The 19,891-nt window shown below is 47.9% G+C and overlaps 1 protein-coding gene across 3 annotated transcripts in view; it reads right to left on the reverse strand.

Moving 5' to 3' along the window:
• Positions 1-19,885, reverse strand: part of NKAIN1 (Sodium/potassium transporting ATPase interacting 1) — a 219,365-nt gene extending 199,480 nt beyond the window's left edge. For all 3 annotated transcript variants that reach the window (XM_019548027.1, XM_019548026.1, XM_019548025.1), the window contains exon 1: positions 19,778-19,885. In XM_019548027.1, coding sequence (XP_019403572.1) covers positions 19,778-19,831 — 54 coding nt within the window. In that variant the 5' untranslated portion in view covers positions 19,832-19,885. The remainder of the gene's footprint in view (positions 1-19,777) is intronic.
• Between the last annotated feature and the right edge of the window lie 6 nt (positions 19,886-19,891).

The following is a 19,891-nucleotide window of genomic DNA, read 5'->3' on the forward strand; positions in this document are numbered from 1 at the left end:
GAGAAGGAAATTGCATTTGGCATTTCAGGGGTCTATCAGCAAAGCACTCTCTCTGCCCAAATGCACCTGTGAGACCCAACTAGGGGGTTTGTACTGAACCACTTGTATTCAGCAATAATTATCTCCTTCCCAAGAGTTTGTCAAGAGGCAAAGAGTTCAGAGTTTGTGAATAAATGAAACCTAGAGGATCCAAGCCAAGATGCGTATTGATCCATGAGCCTTTTAGTTCCCGCTTTACTCCTTGGCAACATAAACAAATGCAGCTGCAGCTGTTCCATGCCAATAAATAATAAAATGCATTTTTAATTTCTCAAACACTGGCATTGAACTTTGATAGCAGTGTAATGGTGTGGCAATGAGCTAGGCCCCTCACCCAGCCACTTGTGAACCATGAGATGAGACCTAGAAAGAGCTGGCAGGGGCCATATCAGGTGACAGGCAGGTTTTAAAGTCAGGAGGCACCATTACAGTTAGTGTGACCTCCTGCCCAGTATGGACCAGAACATTTCACCCAGCAGTTCCCACATCCAGCATGTAACTTCCTTGAGCTTTGTGAGGGAGGCATAGCCTTGATTTAAAGAATTCAAGTCACAAAGAATCCATCCTGGCTGCAGGTGAATTATTCCAGTGGTTAATTACCCACACTGATCAAGATGCTCTCCTTATTTCTAATCTGAGTGTGCTTAACTCCAGCTTCCAGCCCCTGGAGCTCATTAGACCTCTTTCTGCTAATTTAAAGAGCTGTCTGCCTTCAGAAACCACTTTCCCATGGAAGCACTTGCACAACATGGTCAGTCACCTCTTCAGCAGGGACAAACGAAAAAATGACAGCAATTGAAAAGGGAACATGGCTTTGTTGCCTGGTGGTAACAGTGTCTGCTCTTGCCTCAGAATATATGAAGCCTACACTGTGGAAGCTTAGCCCTGTTTCACTGCGAGATGAATTGGCCTTGCTTAGCTTCCATCTGCTGTCAGGTAAGAGTGGGCACACAGGCAGTTGCCATGCGGCAGCTGACACATGACGTAAGTCTAGTCATTAGCCCCATGTCCCTAGGTCTAGATTCTGGTCCACCAGCTGGGTGCCTAAGCAGACTGAGCTGCCTGCATATCTCATTCCACCCTGCTCAAGACGCTAAAAAAGGTAAATGGGTCCTCCTCCTGCTCACTGCTTTTTGTGACTTTGCCTCAGGTTGAGATGATGTTGCATTACAAACAGAGACAGGTGTATTCAGGCTTTTTCAAGGACTTGAGCAGGTAGAATAGGATTGCACTTAGGTGCCCAAGTCTACTTAGGTGCTTTTGGGTAGAACAGTATCTGGCCCTTAGCTGTGACTACTGAAGCAGATTTTCCAGACCTCAGATCATTCCTGCAGCTGCTTTCTGAACTCTTTCCAATTTCTTAACATACTTTCTGCACAGGAGATACCAGAACTAGAAACAGAATCCCTAATGGTCTGACTAATGCTACCCACACATTTGCCTTCTTCCCTGAAAAGTGAGATTGTCTTCCATTGCTTACCTACCACAGTCCCCAAGTCCTTTTCAGAGTCACCCCTTTCTGGGCTGCAGCCCCATCTTGTAAGGGAGACCTGCCTATAAATCCAGTGTTCCTTGTGTGACCTTGTAATTGGCTGTGTCAAATGAATCCAGCTCAGCCTGTAAAACAGATCTGTCCTCAGTCTTATTTACCACTCCACGGGTTTTTGCGTCACCTGAAATTTTTTAGAAATTACCTTTTTCTCCCACCCCTTGGATAAAGATATTGACTACCTCCTGCCAAGGACAGATCCCCAGAGACCCCTTCCAGAACCACCCCCCACAAGACAATTCTCTCTTCATAATTCATTTCAGAGGTCTATCAGTTAACCAAAGTATGTCCATTTAATATGGGCTGCATTGATTTTTATAGTGCTAATTTATTTTAACAGCATGTCACACTGGACTAAGTTGAACTCCTTACAGAGGTCTAAGTATATTATGTCAACACCATTACCATTATCAGCCTAACTTGTGAGCTCATCAAAAATTGATATGAAGTTTCTTGGACAAGATGGATTTTCCATGGCATTAATTAGGCTACCATCTTCTAATTCTTTACTGATTATATCACATACCAGCCTTTCCTTGCCAGGATTTTGCTCAGGACTGATATCAGAAATACCAGCCTGCTGTTTCCCATGTCATCCTGTTTCTTTCTAAATATTGGCATAACATTTGTTGTTCCCAGTCCACTGGAACTTCCCCAACATTCCTAGATTCATTAAAAAAAAAAAAAAAAAAAAATCAGCATTAAAAATTCAGAGAGCTCTTCAACTGATTCTTTTAATACTCCTGGGTGTGAGCTATCTAGGCCTGCAGATTTAAAAATACTTAACTTTAATAGCTGCTTTAATAGAGAATAGCAACATTCTTCCTAGTAACTGATGGAATAGGAAGTGTTTTGTTATCACTGTAACATATGGATACATCACTCCACTTCTTTCTCAATCCAAAACAGGAGTATTTATTGAAGAGTTGTGCTATTTCTGCTTCATGATTGACAGCTTAACCATGATTGCCTTGTATTAAAATGCTTCTGCTCTTCAGGCTACCCTTGGTATTGGCCAGTCTTTTCCCATCACTCCTCTTTCTGCCTTGCTAGGAGCAACTTTACCAGGTCCTCCCCCTCCTGGCTGCCTCTTTATTGCTACAGAACCCTCTTCTCGGCCAGCAGTCACTCCACCCACTGAGTAGAATAAGGCTTCAGCCACTGCCTGGCAGCTAGGCAAGGATGTATGTAGGCACTGGCATGCTTTCAGCCAGTGCCCAGAGGCCATCCAGCAGCTGGTGGCTTCCCAAAGTGCACTTTGCACTGAGTGGAGCAGCACCGAACCACCAGAAGCCTGCAGGCATGCGCACACTGTGGCAGTCTGGTGGTAACAGCTGGTGTCTGTCCCTAGTAGTTCTGGCAGCAGAAGCAGCTGTGTACAGACATAGTCTTATCCTCTAATGAGTCTATAGCTCTGGTTCCTTCCCATCTTTATGGGCCAAAGGAACACGTTTTTCTTGCCTAGTCATCTGCATAAGAAGCATCCAGATCCCCTAGGAGGGTGGGAGCAAAGTCAGTCTCTTTACAGCTAAATAAGGCCTAAATCCTACTTCACCTTCTCATGGCTGAGTGGTGTGTAAGTTGAACTGTTGGCACTTAGGCAGAGTTTAGACTGCACTTCCATTTGAGGGCTCAGAAGGCTGCATTTTGCACACATGGGCTCCCAGGGATACAAAGTGCCTGTATTATGCTTGATACGTTCTGGAAACTTTAGCCACAGACAAGTCCAGGAGGAACAAGAGAGAAGACCCACCTCTTGGATCTCTCTAAGTGTATTTTAATAACCCTGGTGGCAGCAGGACATTGGCCACTGTTGTCCCCCTGCTTTACCTGTGGCAGGTTAGGGTGTTATACCTTGTGGTTGTGTCAGAGCTGACTGTGTAGTTTCACTAATAGATTAGCAAATAGATTTGTAAACAAAGGTTTGGACAGGGATAATCTTGCCTCAAGCAGGGGGCTAGACTAGATCACCTCTGAAGGTCCCTTCCAGCCCTACTTCTCTACGATTCCCATCTTTTAGTCCGTGTCAGGACCTGCCTGGAGAAGCTCCTGAAGGATGCCATGCAAACCAAGTATATTGGAGACCTGAAGGTGAAACCCGACCAGGGCAAAATCTTCAAGGTCACCTCAAAGCAGGCTGCCAGCAATTGCTTCATGCCCTGTGGGAACTTCATATGCTTTGCAGACTGGTGCGCTTCATCTACCAGGCCCATCTCAACTGCCTCCCACTCAATGGCTCATCAGCTATGGAAACCAAGTCAAGAAGTGCCAGAGGTGCAGATACAAGAGTGAGACCCTGCCCCACATCTTGTGTAGCTGCAAGGCCCATGTGAGAGCATGGAAACTGCATCACAATGCTGCCCAGGACCAGCTTGTGAAAGACTCTCAGTGACAGTTGGGATGGTAGCCATGAACAACACTGTCCCAGGTTGCGAAAGCCAGTTCCATCTAGACACTGTGGTAACAGATAAGACTAATGAAAAGGACTCGATGATCAACACAACCATCCCATTTAAAACCCAGTGACAGGCTTTCACCAAAGCCTGAGAGCAAAAGCTGTCCAAATACAGGCCATTAACCAATACTTGGAGAGAGAAAGGGTACGATGTGACAATGCAGCCACTGATCATTGAAGCACTAGGAGAACAGGACCCAAGTATCAGGAATGTCTCGCAAGCCTGCAGCGTATCCCACCGCTACTCAAAACCAATGAGGCACCTCATGGTATTCAACACCACCCAGTGGTTGAGAGACATCTGCATTGAGCACATCACTGGCCATCACCAATGTGAAGAGAGCTGTCTGATACCACCAGGCAAATGCCAGACTGAGGGGATGGATTGACCTGCTCCCACAGACATCATTAAGCAACTAATACATTTTATGCCTTGGACTATTCCCTACACCAGCAATTGTACACTGCCCACTAAACCAGCGGTTCCCAAACTGTGGGTCGCGACCCCAAATGGGGTCACAACATCAGTGGTTGGGGTCACAGGGGTGAGGGGCTGTGAGTTAGGAATGAGGAGCCATGCTGAAAAAAAGAGTTTGGGAAGCACTGCACCAAGCCATTGCCCAAGAACATCTTGCCACCTCGTAACTCTGTACAAATGCAGTTACCATGCATGGGATCTTGTTCTCTCCTCTCTGCATTAGCATTGTGTTGAAATATTTTCATCCCCTTTATCCTGGGCTAATGTAGGCTGCATGCTAACTGCATGTTCTAGACTGCATCAACAAATACCAACTCTGCTCCATGTAGCTACCATGCGAGGGCCTATATCTGCTTCAAATCTCTATAAGGCCATGTAAATAACTATGATTTTAACATTCACTGGGTAAAACAGATAAACAGTAGTGGGACAGTTTCTTCCTCAATAGGGGCAGGAGCAGAGGCAGAATCCAGAGTCCCCCATTTTCAGAAGTGGAAACAGAATCTAAAAAAGTGCCAAAAATTGCACTTCCACAGCCATACACACACCATTTGGGTATGTAAAAACAAACCTGGACTTAGCTCAAAACTCTGAGTCAGGGACTGCAAGAATTCTTGTGGGTGTTATCTTTTTCATCTTTTATTGGACTAATAAAAATCATTGGTATAGACATCAGCAAGCTTTCTAGTACCGCAGTACTTCTCCTCTAAATAGCAGAACAAAAGCTGGTTAAATAGGGTCATTACCATCACCTGTGAAGTGCAGAGGTTAGCAGACTGCCTTTTACGGGACAGAAGGGGGGAAAAGGGGTGTACAGTACCCAGCACTATGGGGCCCTAGTCTTGGTGAAAGATACTAGTTGCTACTGCAGTACTAATGCTGTTTTCTTGTTCTCTCAAAACGTGGAATCTTTCTCCATCCTGAACAGCCGCACATCCCTTCATACATATTCCACAAACCTGCAAGGCTGATGCAGGTGCGTTCCCCAGTACTGAGGAAACAGGTTGGTTTTAGTTTCTCCGTGCACACACAGCAGCCAGAGCCCTGAAACCTGGAGAGGATTTTGGATGCAAATACTCTCCTTAGACCTTCTGAGAGGTTTAAAAATAATAATTAATACCTGGAGTCATAGCTGAAGGAGACTAAAATAGTGTCAGGAAAATGACCTTAAGTAGAGTTTTTCTATAACATGCAGCACTCATGTGAGGGCAGGACAAGACCCTATTAACCTTGTGACACAATCATGTCTTTGCCGTGTGTGCAGAACATGATCTTTCTGAGCATGTACCAATACAACCTCTGTGTCCGTCAAACAAGTCGCCAGTCGCTATATAATTCAAACACATATATGCATGCATTACATACATTCATAGGTGCACACAGCCCATACGTACATGCACACAAGTGCACAACTCTATTGTATTTTGTGCCATTTCTGTGGGATGATTCACAGTGCATTTGGGTTTCAGGATAGGGCCCCAAGTGCAACACATACTGGCATGTGGACACAGAGAAGTTGATGTGCTGTCTTTATGTTCCCTGGCTTTTCTATGTCCTCTTAGACACCTAATGTTCTTGTTAGGCACCACAACCCCTATTTTGATTATTGCTGGTGAAACTCGGAGCATCTGCTGGAGTTAAGGGACTCCCACCACTGTCCCTTGGCTCCTCGTGTCCATGCCCTCCTGCTTCAGAGCCGACTGCCCCGCCAGCCTCTTCAGTTTAAAGTGTGCAAGCTCTGCTCTCAGCCACCCCAGCAAACATGGCACACAGCCCTCTCTGTCCTTTGCACCAGATGGTCCCTGAATAGCCGTGGACCTGCCCCGTCACCTCTGCAGTTGCAGCATCCCTCAGCCAGGCTGAGAGTGTAGCGCGGAGAAATCTTGGGGCCCTCCATCCGTAATGCCATTTGTCAGCTCCGAACACAATTTCCATGGCAACAATGCAAATGTGAAAGCATTCCATAATCATTAGGGAGCGGAGCTGAGCAGTATAAACAGTGACTGCAGTAGATTACATGCCTATTATGAACAGTCGCGGCTTCTGAGCACTGGTAATTATACCTAATTGTGCATTTAATTGTGTAATTGAAAACCCACATACAGAGTTCAGCCTGGGCTTCTTTCCCCCTCCAGTGTAGGTAGAAGGACAAGCGGGGCAGTGCCCATGCCCGAGGGGCAGTTCTACGCCTGGGCCTCTAACCATTCACACCCCACATTCACTCACTGGCTGCTACAGAAACTGCGCAAGGACAAAAGATTCCTGGAAAGGATACTAGCAGGTGGTCCCGTCCCTCCCACTGCTTCAGCCTTTAGTGTGCGGAGGGTGCTGTCTGCTTGCTCTGCCACCAAGGACAGGAAGCATCTGACATTCCTGCAAATGGCTAGGTGTGGTGCCACAAGAGTCACTCTGGGTGCAACAGCTTGGCTTAGCCTGCAAGAGATGCAGTGCCCAATTCTGGTCTCACACCAGCATGAATCAGGAGTGAATCCGGAGCAGTCAGAGGATGCCAAAGCAATAAAACATAACTTCTCAACCTGTGGTACATGTACCCCTGGGGGTACGTGAGACACAGGCAGGGGGTATACAGATACCCCAACACTTTCTCTCCCTCACTCTTTTTTCTTCTCCGAACTATGGCAAAAAAATTGGTGCACCGCACATTGCACAGTGCTTTAAATTCCCCAGTAATAATTTGGCATGCCGCACTTTGCGCAGCACTGAGTTCAGCCCCCCTAGCTTTGGCCAACTTCACCTCTATCCCAGGTACATACTTGAGTTGTGTACCCTTGGTGTAAAAGGTGGCAACTCTATCCACACCAGGTCAGATATCTGTCATATCACAGCCTTATATACACAACCCTTCTTCTAACATATGGCACACATTAGTCTGTAAATATAAAATCCCCTGGAAAATTGAGTTTTGGGGTACTTTTGAAAATTTTCAGAAGTTAGGGGGTACTTGCTACTTAAAAGATTGAGAAACACTGCAATAGCAAACAAAGGGCTATTGAGGGAAAGATCAGGCCCCTGAAGAAATAAGCAGTGTAAGAGTGGACATACAGAGAGACAGGGAACATGGATGTGGAGACTGAATTTACTGCTTTCCTCCCCACATTGGCAGGGGCAATATGAAAGCTAGGTTCAAGGGAAGGGGCGGGGGGAGGGGGCTGACCCGACTGTGGCAGGGCTGGGAAGAGACAGGTGGGTGCTTGCAATTTGCTGGAGTGAGAAGTGCTGGGACAAATGCCCCAAAGATACCATCGAACTGGTCTGAGGTGCAGAGGTCTATGGTCTTGTGGCACAATGGTAAAGGTGTCCCGCCATGGCTTCAGGAGACATGAATTTGAAACCTCACTGAGCAGAAAGCTACCCTTAGCCATCCCAGCTGAAACAAGTACCTGGGGAGTCCACATTGCCAGATGTGATGCTACCCACACCATTCCTGAGTGTTGTTGGCTATAGAAACTGGTATGACTTGGCTCCAGTCAGCCACGTGGCTCAAGCAGTTCTTTGACCTTTCTGAGTTACAGGGTTGTGCGTGCCCTGTGGGCAGTAAGTGGGAGCTGCTCCACACATGTTAAATGTAACTGGTTAAACCATTGGATCCAGGGGTTGCCAGCTTCCTTGTTCCTCAGCTGCTGGCCTGGTGCTTACTGGGGTACACAGGAGTGGAGGGGTCACCTGCACTTGCCTCCAAGCTGTTCCATAGGTTTTACTGAACTTAGGGTCTCCATATGGGCCATGCTCTTTTTTTCTTAATATATTTTGTGTTCCAGGTCAAATCAGCCAAATCAGATTGACTGAGCAGAACTCAGTTGTTCCAAAAACCACATCAACTGAGCAGGGAGAACACAATCGTTCTAAACACCATGTACGGCACTACAACTGGTGAATATCCTCCAACCCAGGCTCTCGCTCTGGGACTTCAGATGCTCCCAAATCCATGGGCAGGCATCCTATGTGCAGGCCCAAGCCCAGAGGTCTTGGGATTCGGATGTCCACACTTAATCTTAGCCCATGAGGCCAAGAAACCATACAGTACAAATTATGCATGGTATTAGTTCAAAGCCAAAAGGCTCATGATAGCGTAGGGGTATGCATGCATGCTCAGGGTAGGGGCATACACGTTACACTGCAGTGCAGCAGGTTTGGAAGAATGGAGAAATTTCAGTCTGGCCTCATGGAGGTGGAGCAGGGAGAGAGAAAAATGCGGTGGGTGGGGGGCAGGGAGGGGTGGCACATCTAGCAGCATGGACACTCTGCCATGAACTCAAACCATGGGGTTGGGGGCAAAGCAAAGGAAGATCCTTCCCACAACAAAAAATCCCTCCCCTTTAGACCCTGGTAATATGTGGGGAGAGAAGGCCTGGGGATCTGGGGCAGATGGAGGGCAGGCTTAGGATATATACAATACCTGGATGAGGAATGAGCCTGTCTGACCCAGGTGGCCATGTCAGCTCCTATGATCACTCCCAGCTGGTCTCTCACTAAGCTCCTAAAATCCTCTCCAGAGAAGGGATTCAGGCCACTCAGTCCTTTACCACTTTGCTAATAGGGACACAATTAAGTGCCAGCTGCAGGGATGGTTTCTGGGACTATGGTAAAGTAGAAATGAGATAGCAAAGCACAGCCAGAGCTAGCCCAGCGAGTGAGACTGGCTTGGAAGGGGAGGACAGGGAGGAAAAAAATGTGATAGCAGAGTGGACAGGTCTGGATGGCCTAGGGTTGGGCAATTCGTTGCTATTAGCCAACACGGACCATGCAGTTAGAGTTAGGAGGAAGCTCAATAAGGAGAGATCGGCGACTTGGCAGCAATGAAATGAGAGCGATCAGCACAGGAAAGGGCATGGGAGATGGAAGGACGATGCACAAGGGCAAGACGGCTTGGCATGAAACATGTAGGAGACTGAGCCTTACCTACTGACCTGGGCAGAGCTGGACTAGAGACAGGGGCTGTACCTGGGCCATGGAGACTGCTTGATGGCAGCTTTTTGGAGGGGGAACGGTGCAGAGGTCAGGGAAAAAGAGAGCACTCATACATTACAAAGCCAGAAGGAACCAGAGGAACCTGAAAGTTTGACTCCCTGTATAACATGGGCCATGGGACCTCCCTTAATTGAACCCACTCAAAACTAGAGCAGGTCTTCAGCAAAACATCCTGTCTGGATTATGCATTGCCAGTGATGGAGAATCCACCACAGCCATTGTTCAGTTTTTCCAATGGTCAATGAAGAACAGTATTAGAAGCATGGCTCTTATTTCTCCTCTAAATCTGTCCAGCTTGCAGCCCCTGGATCTCACTATTTTTTTCTGTGTTGGACTGAAAAACCCATCATCCCATTTCTGCTCCCCATAGAGTTTCCTGAAGATTGCAGTCTAATCATGCTTTAACCTGATAACCTCTGATAAACTGAATACCCTGGGCTCCACAACTCTCACTGTCAGGCCTCTTCTCTGCACCCTTACCAGTTTCTCAACATCTACAAATACTGCACATCAGAAATGGACAGACTTTTTTAACAGTAGCTGCACCAGTGCCAAGAGCTGGAAGATAACCTCCCCACTCCCACTTGATATCCCCCTGCTTATATATCCAGGAACTGTATTGACCCCTTAGGAGGAGATGGCAGTAATGGAAGCAGGAGGCATCTATGATCTGATCAGACTCTATTGATTTAGTCGTCAGGACAGAGGGGATGGGGTGGGGGTACATGTGTGGAGGGGATAAGGGGGGAAGAAGTAGAGAGACTTTTCCCATGCAGTGGCATAGAGCAAGCTGTCTTATGATCATCACTGCCCCACCCCCCCAGGCCCCCAGCTCTCAATGGACTACATTATTCTTCCAATGCCCCAGTGACAGCACTCAAGGCTTGGTTACAGCACATCACACGCTGGAGACTCTGCTTCTGTGGCCGGCTGAATGAAAACCTGAATGAAAACTGAGAACAAAAAAGCAGCAGCCCTCCCTTTGCCAGCATCTCTCTTAGCAGTCAAGAGGTGCAGCACAGCTAATCCCCTTTCCAAGCCCCCCAGTCACAAGGGCAGGGAGACACACAATCAAGGCCCTAGGAGGAGAGAAGGCCGGCCCTTCACGCTATGCAGATCTCCTGCTGGAGTGGATCCAAGGGATCCCACGTCAATGAATCTCAAGCCTGGTCCTGTCCTAGCCAGTGACTGACATGTGAAACAAGAGTCCTGAGAACTGTGGCCAACCCAGCAGGGCAGAGCCGTGTGGAGGTTACTTTCTGCCTAATTAAAAGTATTAGATAAATGTAACTCCAGACCCACACAATGCTGAGCATTGCACAGCCACGTGCCACCCCACCAGGTATTCCACTCAGGTGCCCCACAGGGCCATTCATACCTCTACCGGGTAGGGGCTCAAAGCCTGCTGATCTGGCCAGGGAAACACAGACCCTCAGCACCAATCCCAATGAGTCGAGCATCAGAGACCAGATCTCCCCAGATCTGCTTAAAATTCAGGGTTTTACTGTACTAGAAACATGTGTGTCACTCCTTTTGGCCTTCTGGCTTTGGAGCTTTTAAGGCACATTACTTCACAATGTCAAGCCTTTCTTAGATGCAAGGGATAGAAATTGTAAAAGCTGTGACTCTTCTGTTGTCACCTAACTCCTTGAGCTGGAGCAGGGGTCAGCAACATACACCTGCAGCCTCAACTTGTAAGATGTCGGTGTGCCAGGGTTGGATGGTGGAGGAGTCTCAAGAGGCCTGATCCTTGTTGGGGCAGTGCAACCCCAGCCCTTCCCCAAGGCATGAGTGTCAAGCAACATGCCTTCATGTGCCATGCGTGCTGGGGGTTGCCTACCCCCGAGCTGGAGCTTTGGGAAGAGCACCGACTATTGCAAAGCCTGGCATGACATCAGAAGGCAAGGATTGCTGTGGCGATACCTTTTATTAGACCAGCTGCACAGCTGAGAGAGACGTGGACAAGCTTAGGAAGCACTGGCAACACTGAGCTTCACCTGCAACCCCCTCACTTGGAGCCCTGCATCCCAACAGAAAGACTAAAGCACTCGCTTTGGGCAGCACAGTTCAGTACTAAGCTCATTCTAAGCCATAACGTGTCTGTCTAGCCAGCTCCCAGTGTCTGACCACGGGTGAGTTATTTCACCTCTGGGCCTCAGTTTTCCTTTTCCTCTTTCCCCCTCCCCCAACCTACTCCCCATTGTGTGAATGGTTTATTCAGAGTATAAACTCTTTGAAGCAGGGCTTGTCCCTTGGTATATGCTGTATAGCACTGAGCACAAAGAGGTGTTGGTCTTTTTTGGACTTATTTTAGAGATGGTACTGATGCCCATCATAATTAGAGCTGAGTATCTGCGAGGCCAGGGATGGCCAGTCTGCAGCATGAGGGCCACAACTGGTACAGGCAGCTTCTGTGCGTAGTGAGTAGCAGGGCAGGGAGGCAACAGGCTGCCCAGCTCCAGACAGGGCAGGAAGCAGAACGCAGAGCAGCAGCTTAGGCAAGGGAAGGAGAGACAACTGGCACTGGGAGAATACAGGGCTAATTTATGGCATGCCTGCCAAAAAGGTTGGCCTCACTAGGCCAAGACACTAGTACAGGGAAGTCTTAAGGAACTTCAATGGATCTTCTTGTCTTTTCCGTGCTATTGGTAGTACTGCCTAAGGATTCTTCTCCTCATTTGATGGGAATGCTGTTACGATAAAGATCACAGGCGCAAGGGAAGGGGCTGCTCAGACTAAAAAGAAACAGGGTGGGCTCTGGGATGGGATCTGACACTGGGCTCTCACACTCTGGCTCAGGACAGAGAATTACAGGTTGGGAGCACAGGCTCCCATTGCTCCTTCTTCCGTATTAGCAGTGACCATCTGGTGAAAATAATGGGACTGATTTTGCTCTCAAGTCAGTTTTACAGCTCTGGATCTCCACTGATTTCAATAGAGATATTAATGATTTATGTCAGGATCAGGCTGTAAAGGCAAAACCACAGAGCTTCTGCCTGCCTGCCAACATGGCCTCAGCTGGGCAACATTTTGGGGGCCTCAGATTCAGGCTTACAATGTGTGTTATTAAAATTACTAGCTGCTAGTAATCTGGGGGCCTTGCTGATGCCAACATGAGTTGGCTTTGGCACTGACTCCAGGCACCATCCTGGGAATGATATGGGAAACTTCTACAGGAAAGAGAAAGGCTGCTTTGGACACAGTCTGTGGTAAAACAGAAGGAGCTAGTCCATGCTCGTGATCACAGCTGCATGGGTCCGTTGCATTCCTCACCCTAGTACGTCACACTTCTGGCTGACTCTTCTTGATACCACATACTAAAATGTGCTCTTGATAAATTTGCAGGGACAGGCATGAGTGACCCTGCCAAAATATGGCAATAGCTTTCTAAATACTGCCAATGTTAGGCTCTTTCTAGGAATGGCTGATACAATGTCTTTGTTTAAAAGAACAGGCCAGAGTGTCAATCCATGCAAAAGCCCTGCCCCTACAAGTCAAAGACACCAGACCTCATCCTGAGCTCCTTGGAGCTCTGCCTGGTTTCCCAGGGAGTTTGGCCTGTACCAGGAGCGTACCCTTCTTCCCAAGATGATGATGTTCCAGGGCAAGGTGCTAACCTGCACCTCATATACCTGGCCAAGCACACACCATAGCGCATGCTGGGGTCAGGGGTTAATTTCTGACCCCTTTGATTAGCAGGACACACCAGGAAGCATGGGATTTTCAGCTACCTTCAGCTTAGCTGGTAAACCTGAAAAACATTCCTAAATATTCTGCACAAGCATAATGTTTTCCAGACCCTCCTAAAACCCTGTCACTGTAGTGGATTAAGCCAGTTCAGTTCAAACTGGAGAAAACTGTGACTGGGCCCTTTTCAAGCTCCTCCACAATCCCAAGATATCCAGATGCTGATCAGCAGGGAAGAAAAAAAAATAAAAAATAAAAAAAATCAACACTGCTAATGCCTAACACTTACCACTAGGCTTCAGGGTCAATATGCTGTAAGGATGGCTATGGGGGAGCCTAAACCTTTCTTAAAGCCCCTCTCTTGGGTTATGAGCAGAGGTTGGTAACAAGTACACAGCCTGGGATAGTTTAGGAAAGGCATGGGGTTGTAGCACCACCACCCCCAACCCCGCCTCACCCATTCAAAAGGGTGAGAAAGTTCACTATTATTTAAGGACAGCTGAAATTCTGCAAACACCACTGGGTTTCCCAGAGACTCTTTCATCTGATAAGTACACATGAACCAGAAACCTGACCCCTGAGAAAATTCTGTACTCCAGCTACATCAAGAAGTAACTCCTTTTATTTGGTCTATCTTCACCTGCCACTAATTTCACTGAATGACCCTTGCTCTTGTATTATTTTGGGACAGCAGAAGAATCAAGTTTGGATTTCATTTTATCTTCACTATCTTAAGTATCACAAGCCAGCCCTTTCTACCACATCCCCTCTCCAGACCACAGACCTATTATGCAGTTTGCCATTGACTGGCTGGTTTCTTATCCTTCTCCCTTTTGAAGGTGCAGAGAGGAGCAAATTCTGGCTTGCACTGCTTTACCCACTGAATGATTAAGTCTAGGGACAGGATTCTGTTTCACCAAGTGGATGAACAAACTGCAGCTTGTGACCAGCTCTAAGTTACTTGACTAAATCATACATTTCTATTACCTCATCTAGGCATGCAAGTGCTCCCTCTATTGGGATAGGGTTTCCCTCTGGAGATGGATAGGCATCTCCCTATCCCCATGATGGGGGCACTTATACACCCAAGGTGAGTGATAGGATCACTCCTACGTGTTAGTCTGGGAACTCAGACTAGTCACAGGCTGCACTCAGGTCTTCTGTTTCACTTTGTCGATTTCTGCCCTAGTATTCTTTGCCTCCAAGCTTCATAATTATTCCCAAAGGCAGCAAAGTCATATTAATAACATGTTAATGACAGGGAAAGGAGGAGGACCTAGTCCAAAGTTACAAAGCAAGTGAGAGACAGCGCTGAAAATAGAACCCAGGTGTTCTGAGCCCCAGTTATCCCCTATCCACCGACTCCTACTGCCTCCCTGCACAGAGCAATGGTTCACATTGAGCAATAGCTTCAGAACAATTTTCAGAGGAGACCACAGAGTTTGGGTGTCTCTGTTTTCCAAGCTGGGGATTTAGCCTAATGCTCAGAGAGACTAAGCATCCATGGCTCCCTGCACATACCTACGCAGCAAAATGCAGCATCATTCAGAGATACCCCACCTAGCTCTTGTGCTCAATACCCAGGCTAGCTTGCTCAGGATAGCCACCTTAACATGGCACTTCACCCAGGCAACTAGATACTGCGTCTCAGAGAAGCAAATTAGCCTCAGAGGAATGTTTTGCTAAACGTGGCACCTTTTTCTGGCAGCTGAACTTGATGCTCAGTTGAAGTCACCAGGAGTGAACCGGCATCTGTCTGGGCCTCACTTTCCCCTTCTACAAAATAGATGCAATTGTCTTTAGGTGCTTGTGTAAAGCTTGGCAAGAGCCCTAAATGGACAATACTATGTAAAAGATGTTGAGCTTCCTAGAAGAGAATTAGCAGCTGTAAATCTTGGTGTTTTCTTAGTGTGATATGGTTTATTTACGCTATATACATTAGGCCTTGAACAGAGAGGGTACCAACAGCACACTGGTGATTCCTTATTTCAGATATCTCAAATCAAATGTCAATGCCCAGTTCCAAGGAAACAAGCATCCCCCAAGAATTAACTCTAGGTGGAGAAACTAAGGAAAGATCTCGCTTTTCACAACAGCTGCCAATTAAACCCCCAGCAACACAAAGCTTGGAGCAGTATAGCATGTCTTCAAAGGCAGCGTTCATTTTGCACACTAACTAAAGCAACCTGTATGACTGCTCAGCCTGGTGATCACAGCAGCAACAAAGGTCACCTGGGGACACAGTGGGAGGATCACTTGCCCCAAATGCATCCCCCAGGCAGGCCCAGCAGGACCTCTCTCACCTCCCATCCCCCAGGCCTTTTACTGTGCTCCAGGAAATTAGTTACAGGGTTTAATCAACCCCCAAATTCCTTGAGGCAACATGTCATTTGGAAGGTGAGCAAAACACTGTCTGGGAACTGTTGGGAACTGTTCCTACCTAGTTACAGTAACAAAAGCATATAGGTCACCATATCAATAACACAATCAATTACAAGGAAAGATTTAAAGTTTAAGGCAACGAAACAAAGCACAGGTTACTGCACCAAACAGGGAACATCAGAAAAGGATTACCCTCATGCACAAACAGCAATCCAGGCTGGGACAGCTTAGAGGGGATTTCACTGCCCATATATTGCATGATTTAAAACCAGGAGCTAAGCCCCCTGACCTAACCCTGCTATGTATCCAACCCGCACCCCTCACCTGCCTGGGACAAGCCCCAATCCAGATCACGTCTCTCCAGGTGCTTGATTGAGCCCAGGTCCCCTAGCAGCCCGCAGCCCCTGGGATCAGATTTCTGAAACAACTTTCATTCAAGCAAAGACACTGTCCTGTGGGTACCAAGGCTCCACCGCCTTCTTGCATCCCCTCCATTGTCTTACTGAAAATGATCAGAAATAATCAAGGGCCTACACTGAGGCAGAGGATTATTAACAGCAGGAACCCCACAACATGGAAAGCTTCCTGCATGCTTTAGATGCCTTTGGCTCCACGGTGGAGCAACAGGGTAGTATGCTGATGGTCCTATTGCCTACGTGGAAAACTGAGACCTGTTCTGAAGTAGGATTTACAGTGTGGTGTCAGCAGGTACCAATGAACACATGCTCTAGAGACCTACATTGCTGAGGTAAATGGAGAAAGGGCACTGCCTTTGCCACATGATAAACAAGTCAAGGAAAAGCCTAGGAAGCAGCCACACCTTTACCTCATCTGATCAAGGATGCTGTTGCTGGGAGATTCAGACTAAGTGACCCAGGCTGTGGCAAGACTGGGAAATGAACCCAACTCTTTGTTCAGGGCCTTCCCCACAAGCCCCCCTTCCCCTGCCCATCTCTGGCTGAGGTCTCTGCCACTCCCCCAGATGGCTCTGACTTTGATCATTCATATCTGACACCAGGTCACTTAGGGGCTCATTATCAAAGACCCCCTTCCTCCTGTGCTTGTACCCTGAATCCTCAGTACCTGCATCATTTGTCACCCCCTGCATGTAGTACTTGCCCTTGGTTTTGCTCCACTCCCTTCTACCATGAAGCAGGAAGCCGGGTCAATCCTTTACCATTGCCATCCATGTTGTTTTTTAAGTTCATGCTTTACTCAGCACTTTAAAGTCATGCAGGTCCCTACTGTAGCAGGTGCTGTACCAATGCACCATCTTCTTCTCCATGCCAGTCAGAACACAGGCTTAACCCTAACACGGTGATGCTCTTTAATCCCCCTCCTATATACATGACCTGAGCTAACAAAATCCTCAGTGTGGTGAAGAGCAGCTGGACAATGAGGTGGGTAAGGAGTGGACCTGCTTATCCATTCCCCACCTATCGCACCAGCCCCATGTAGCTCACTCCATCAGCCTCTCCAGCTCTCTGGTGTTTGCATATGCCCTTGGACCTCCGTGTCTCATTTGTGAATCCTGTCTCTAATCCTCCCTTCTCTCAACACCTTTCCTAAAAAATGAAGGTGTTTGTATAAGTAGAAGTAAATGTCTCCCAGCATCAGGGGAGTGCCAGCCCCTTGCCTCAGGTTCTGAGCTAGGATTAAGCAAGGGATCTGTCTGAACCAAATCCAGCAGAGGACGGTTTCCAAAAACAAAACCAGGTCTGTTTTTGCACATCTTTGCAAGCTATCAGCCAGACCCAATTCCACCTACTAGGCACCCAAATGCAATTCTATTCCACCCAGTTTGATTCCCTGAAAAACAGCTACTGCAAAGTTGGGCTGGTCCTACTCCTTGCTTCTATTAATGCATTGTTAAGCATCAGCTGATGGTGTGTTAGAGATGGGTGCATTACTTAGTCCCTGGGAGTCCTGGTCATGAACTAGGGCTCTATTGTGCTAGGTGCTGAACAAACATTTCATCTTCTTCTCTAAACCAATGAGAACACAAATTTAATCCTAATGTAACAATGCCTTTTAATCCCCTGCAAAAATCCAGATTTTCAGGGACCCGAGCAAGGTGGAACAGAAAGGCATTAGTGTGTCTAACAGGTGGAATAGGATCCATTCATATTTTACCACTCCACCCAAGAGATTCAGAGTTCCCCGTGCTCCTTAGCACTCATTAGCAATGGAGAACATTAGCTTTTGGTAAGAGTGCCATTAACAAGTCTCCCCGGTGCGATGTAGGCTGCCAGCCAGTATTTCCTACAGAAAGCACAGGTGGCATTCACATGGCCAGAAGCCCACTATTTAGACCACTTGTATCTGTGTGTTGGAGTCTCGGGGTTATATCACGGACAGAGAACTGAAGACAGTGGTCCACTTGTGGGAAAACGTTTTTTGACCGTCCATAGTATACTTTGCTCTCCTCTAGGGCATTGAGTACAGACCAGGTAAGTGTACCCCAGACAGGGGTGGACTTGTGGTAGCTGAGCTCAGAATAGGACACAGGGCAGAGGATTTCTCTACAGGCAAGAGGCCTCCAGCAGCAGATCTTGAAGTGATAGACACTAGTGGAGTACAGCCCTTTTCAACATCTTCCATGGGGTTTTGAGGTCACTCTCATTAAGATGTCAGTAGTACCCACCCGGATAAGAAATGGCCTCCACTGCCCTTAACGTTCACCATTGTCCTTGAACATTGCCTCTCAAAAATCTTTCCATCTGAACCTTTTCCTGTGATCAGGTCTTAAAATCGAGGCATCTAAAAATGCCTTGTCAATCCATTCTTCTCCTTGTTAAGAAATACGCTCAGGTCTCTTCTATTGCTCAATAAGCTACAGAGGCTGTTTGAGAGCCTATACGGTCTGCTGGCTAAATCTCTATTGAAGAGCAATGGCTAAGGCATAGATTTTCAACCCAGGCTGTTTTGGAGATATTTGATCTCACTGCAACAGAAGTGGGACACATGTTCAGTCCACCCATCAGAAAACTTGGCCTGAGCTTGGCCATCATAAAGTTTTACTGTGCACACATAGCTTCTTCTCCGACCTCAGGGGCTCAGACAGATTCATTTCTCTCTCTCCAAGACAAATAACTTTAACATTTTCTCCATTTACAGACCTGTAAAATGTTGCTCTAAAGCAAATGCCAACCAAGCTTTTTTGAGTTACGGATGGGTGAAAATGTGACTGACACCAGCAAAAGTTGGGGTGGGGGAGAGGGGAATACAGTTTGTTGTACCTTTGTCATGTTAAGCAAACACACACACTTTTTGGAATGAATTTTCACAATTTTAGGCAAATCTTAGATGATGGCTTTGCAGCTAGAGAAACAAGTCCTGCCGCATGGGAAAGAAAAGGTGGTTTCTAATAGGAAGGAGAGAGCTTTAGCCAAAGCATCAGCAGTAAGTTGCACTCGAATAACAACTCTTTCTTTTTTTTAGCTTATACTATATCCCGGAGCACTATACACAATACCCAGGTCAGCTTCTCAGACAAGTTGCCAGCTATTAGACAGCCCTGCTACCTACCCGATTTGTCTTCAGGTTTCCCAGAACCCGCAATAAACATCCTGGCTTCCCCTTACATTTTAGAAAACATTCACTACGCGAGCGTCCATGGCACTGCGCTCCCCAACGAAAAAATAATAACGCTAGAAAGAGGCAGACGAGCAGGAGAAAGCCGCTCTCGCCTGAAAAGCCACAGGAGAGAGATTTGCTCCACCACTCTCGCAAACGATGCTCCGCAGGCGGGGCAAACCCCAGGAATAAGGCAGGCAGACGGGGCCAAATCTCTGCCCTCGCCCCGGGCCAGTCGCCTCAGCAGAGGTCGTTTCAGCTGGACGGGGCTTGCCCCTCCATTGCACTTTCCGCGGTAGGAGCTGCCCAGGAAAAGTGCCTCGCTAATTCTCTGCTACCTTCCCGAGTCTCCTCATGTCCCGGGCGCCCGCTTCCTCCGGCCTCCGCCGCTGCCCCCTCAAGACGGGTGTGCCACCGCGACAGGTCCCCGCGGCCCCGGCCGGGAGAGTTTGCAAAGTGCCGGCGGGGCGTTAAGTTTGGCTGTCCGCGACGCGCCCCGGGGAGCCGGAGCCGGAGCCGGGCGCGGGGGGCACCGAGCTCCGCGGGGCCGAGGTCCCAGGCCGGGCCCGGGCGGGTGAGGCAGCCGCGGCGGCGAAGGAAAGGGCGCGCAGCCCCCGCTTACCAGCTGCAGGCAGCAGAACCCGACCAGCGTGCATCGCCCGTTGCATCTCCCCATGGTTTCCCGGCCCGAGCCTCGTCCCCGCCGGCGTCAGCGCTGCCCGCGGAGCCTCAGCCC

Source organism: Crocodylus porosus, unplaced genomic scaffold (assembly GCF_001723895.1).
Source record: "Crocodylus porosus isolate Cpor-Errol unplaced genomic scaffold, CroPor_comp1, whole genome shotgun sequence".
NCBI classification, from domain to species: domain Eukaryota; kingdom Metazoa; phylum Chordata; order Crocodylia; family Crocodylidae; genus Crocodylus; species Crocodylus porosus.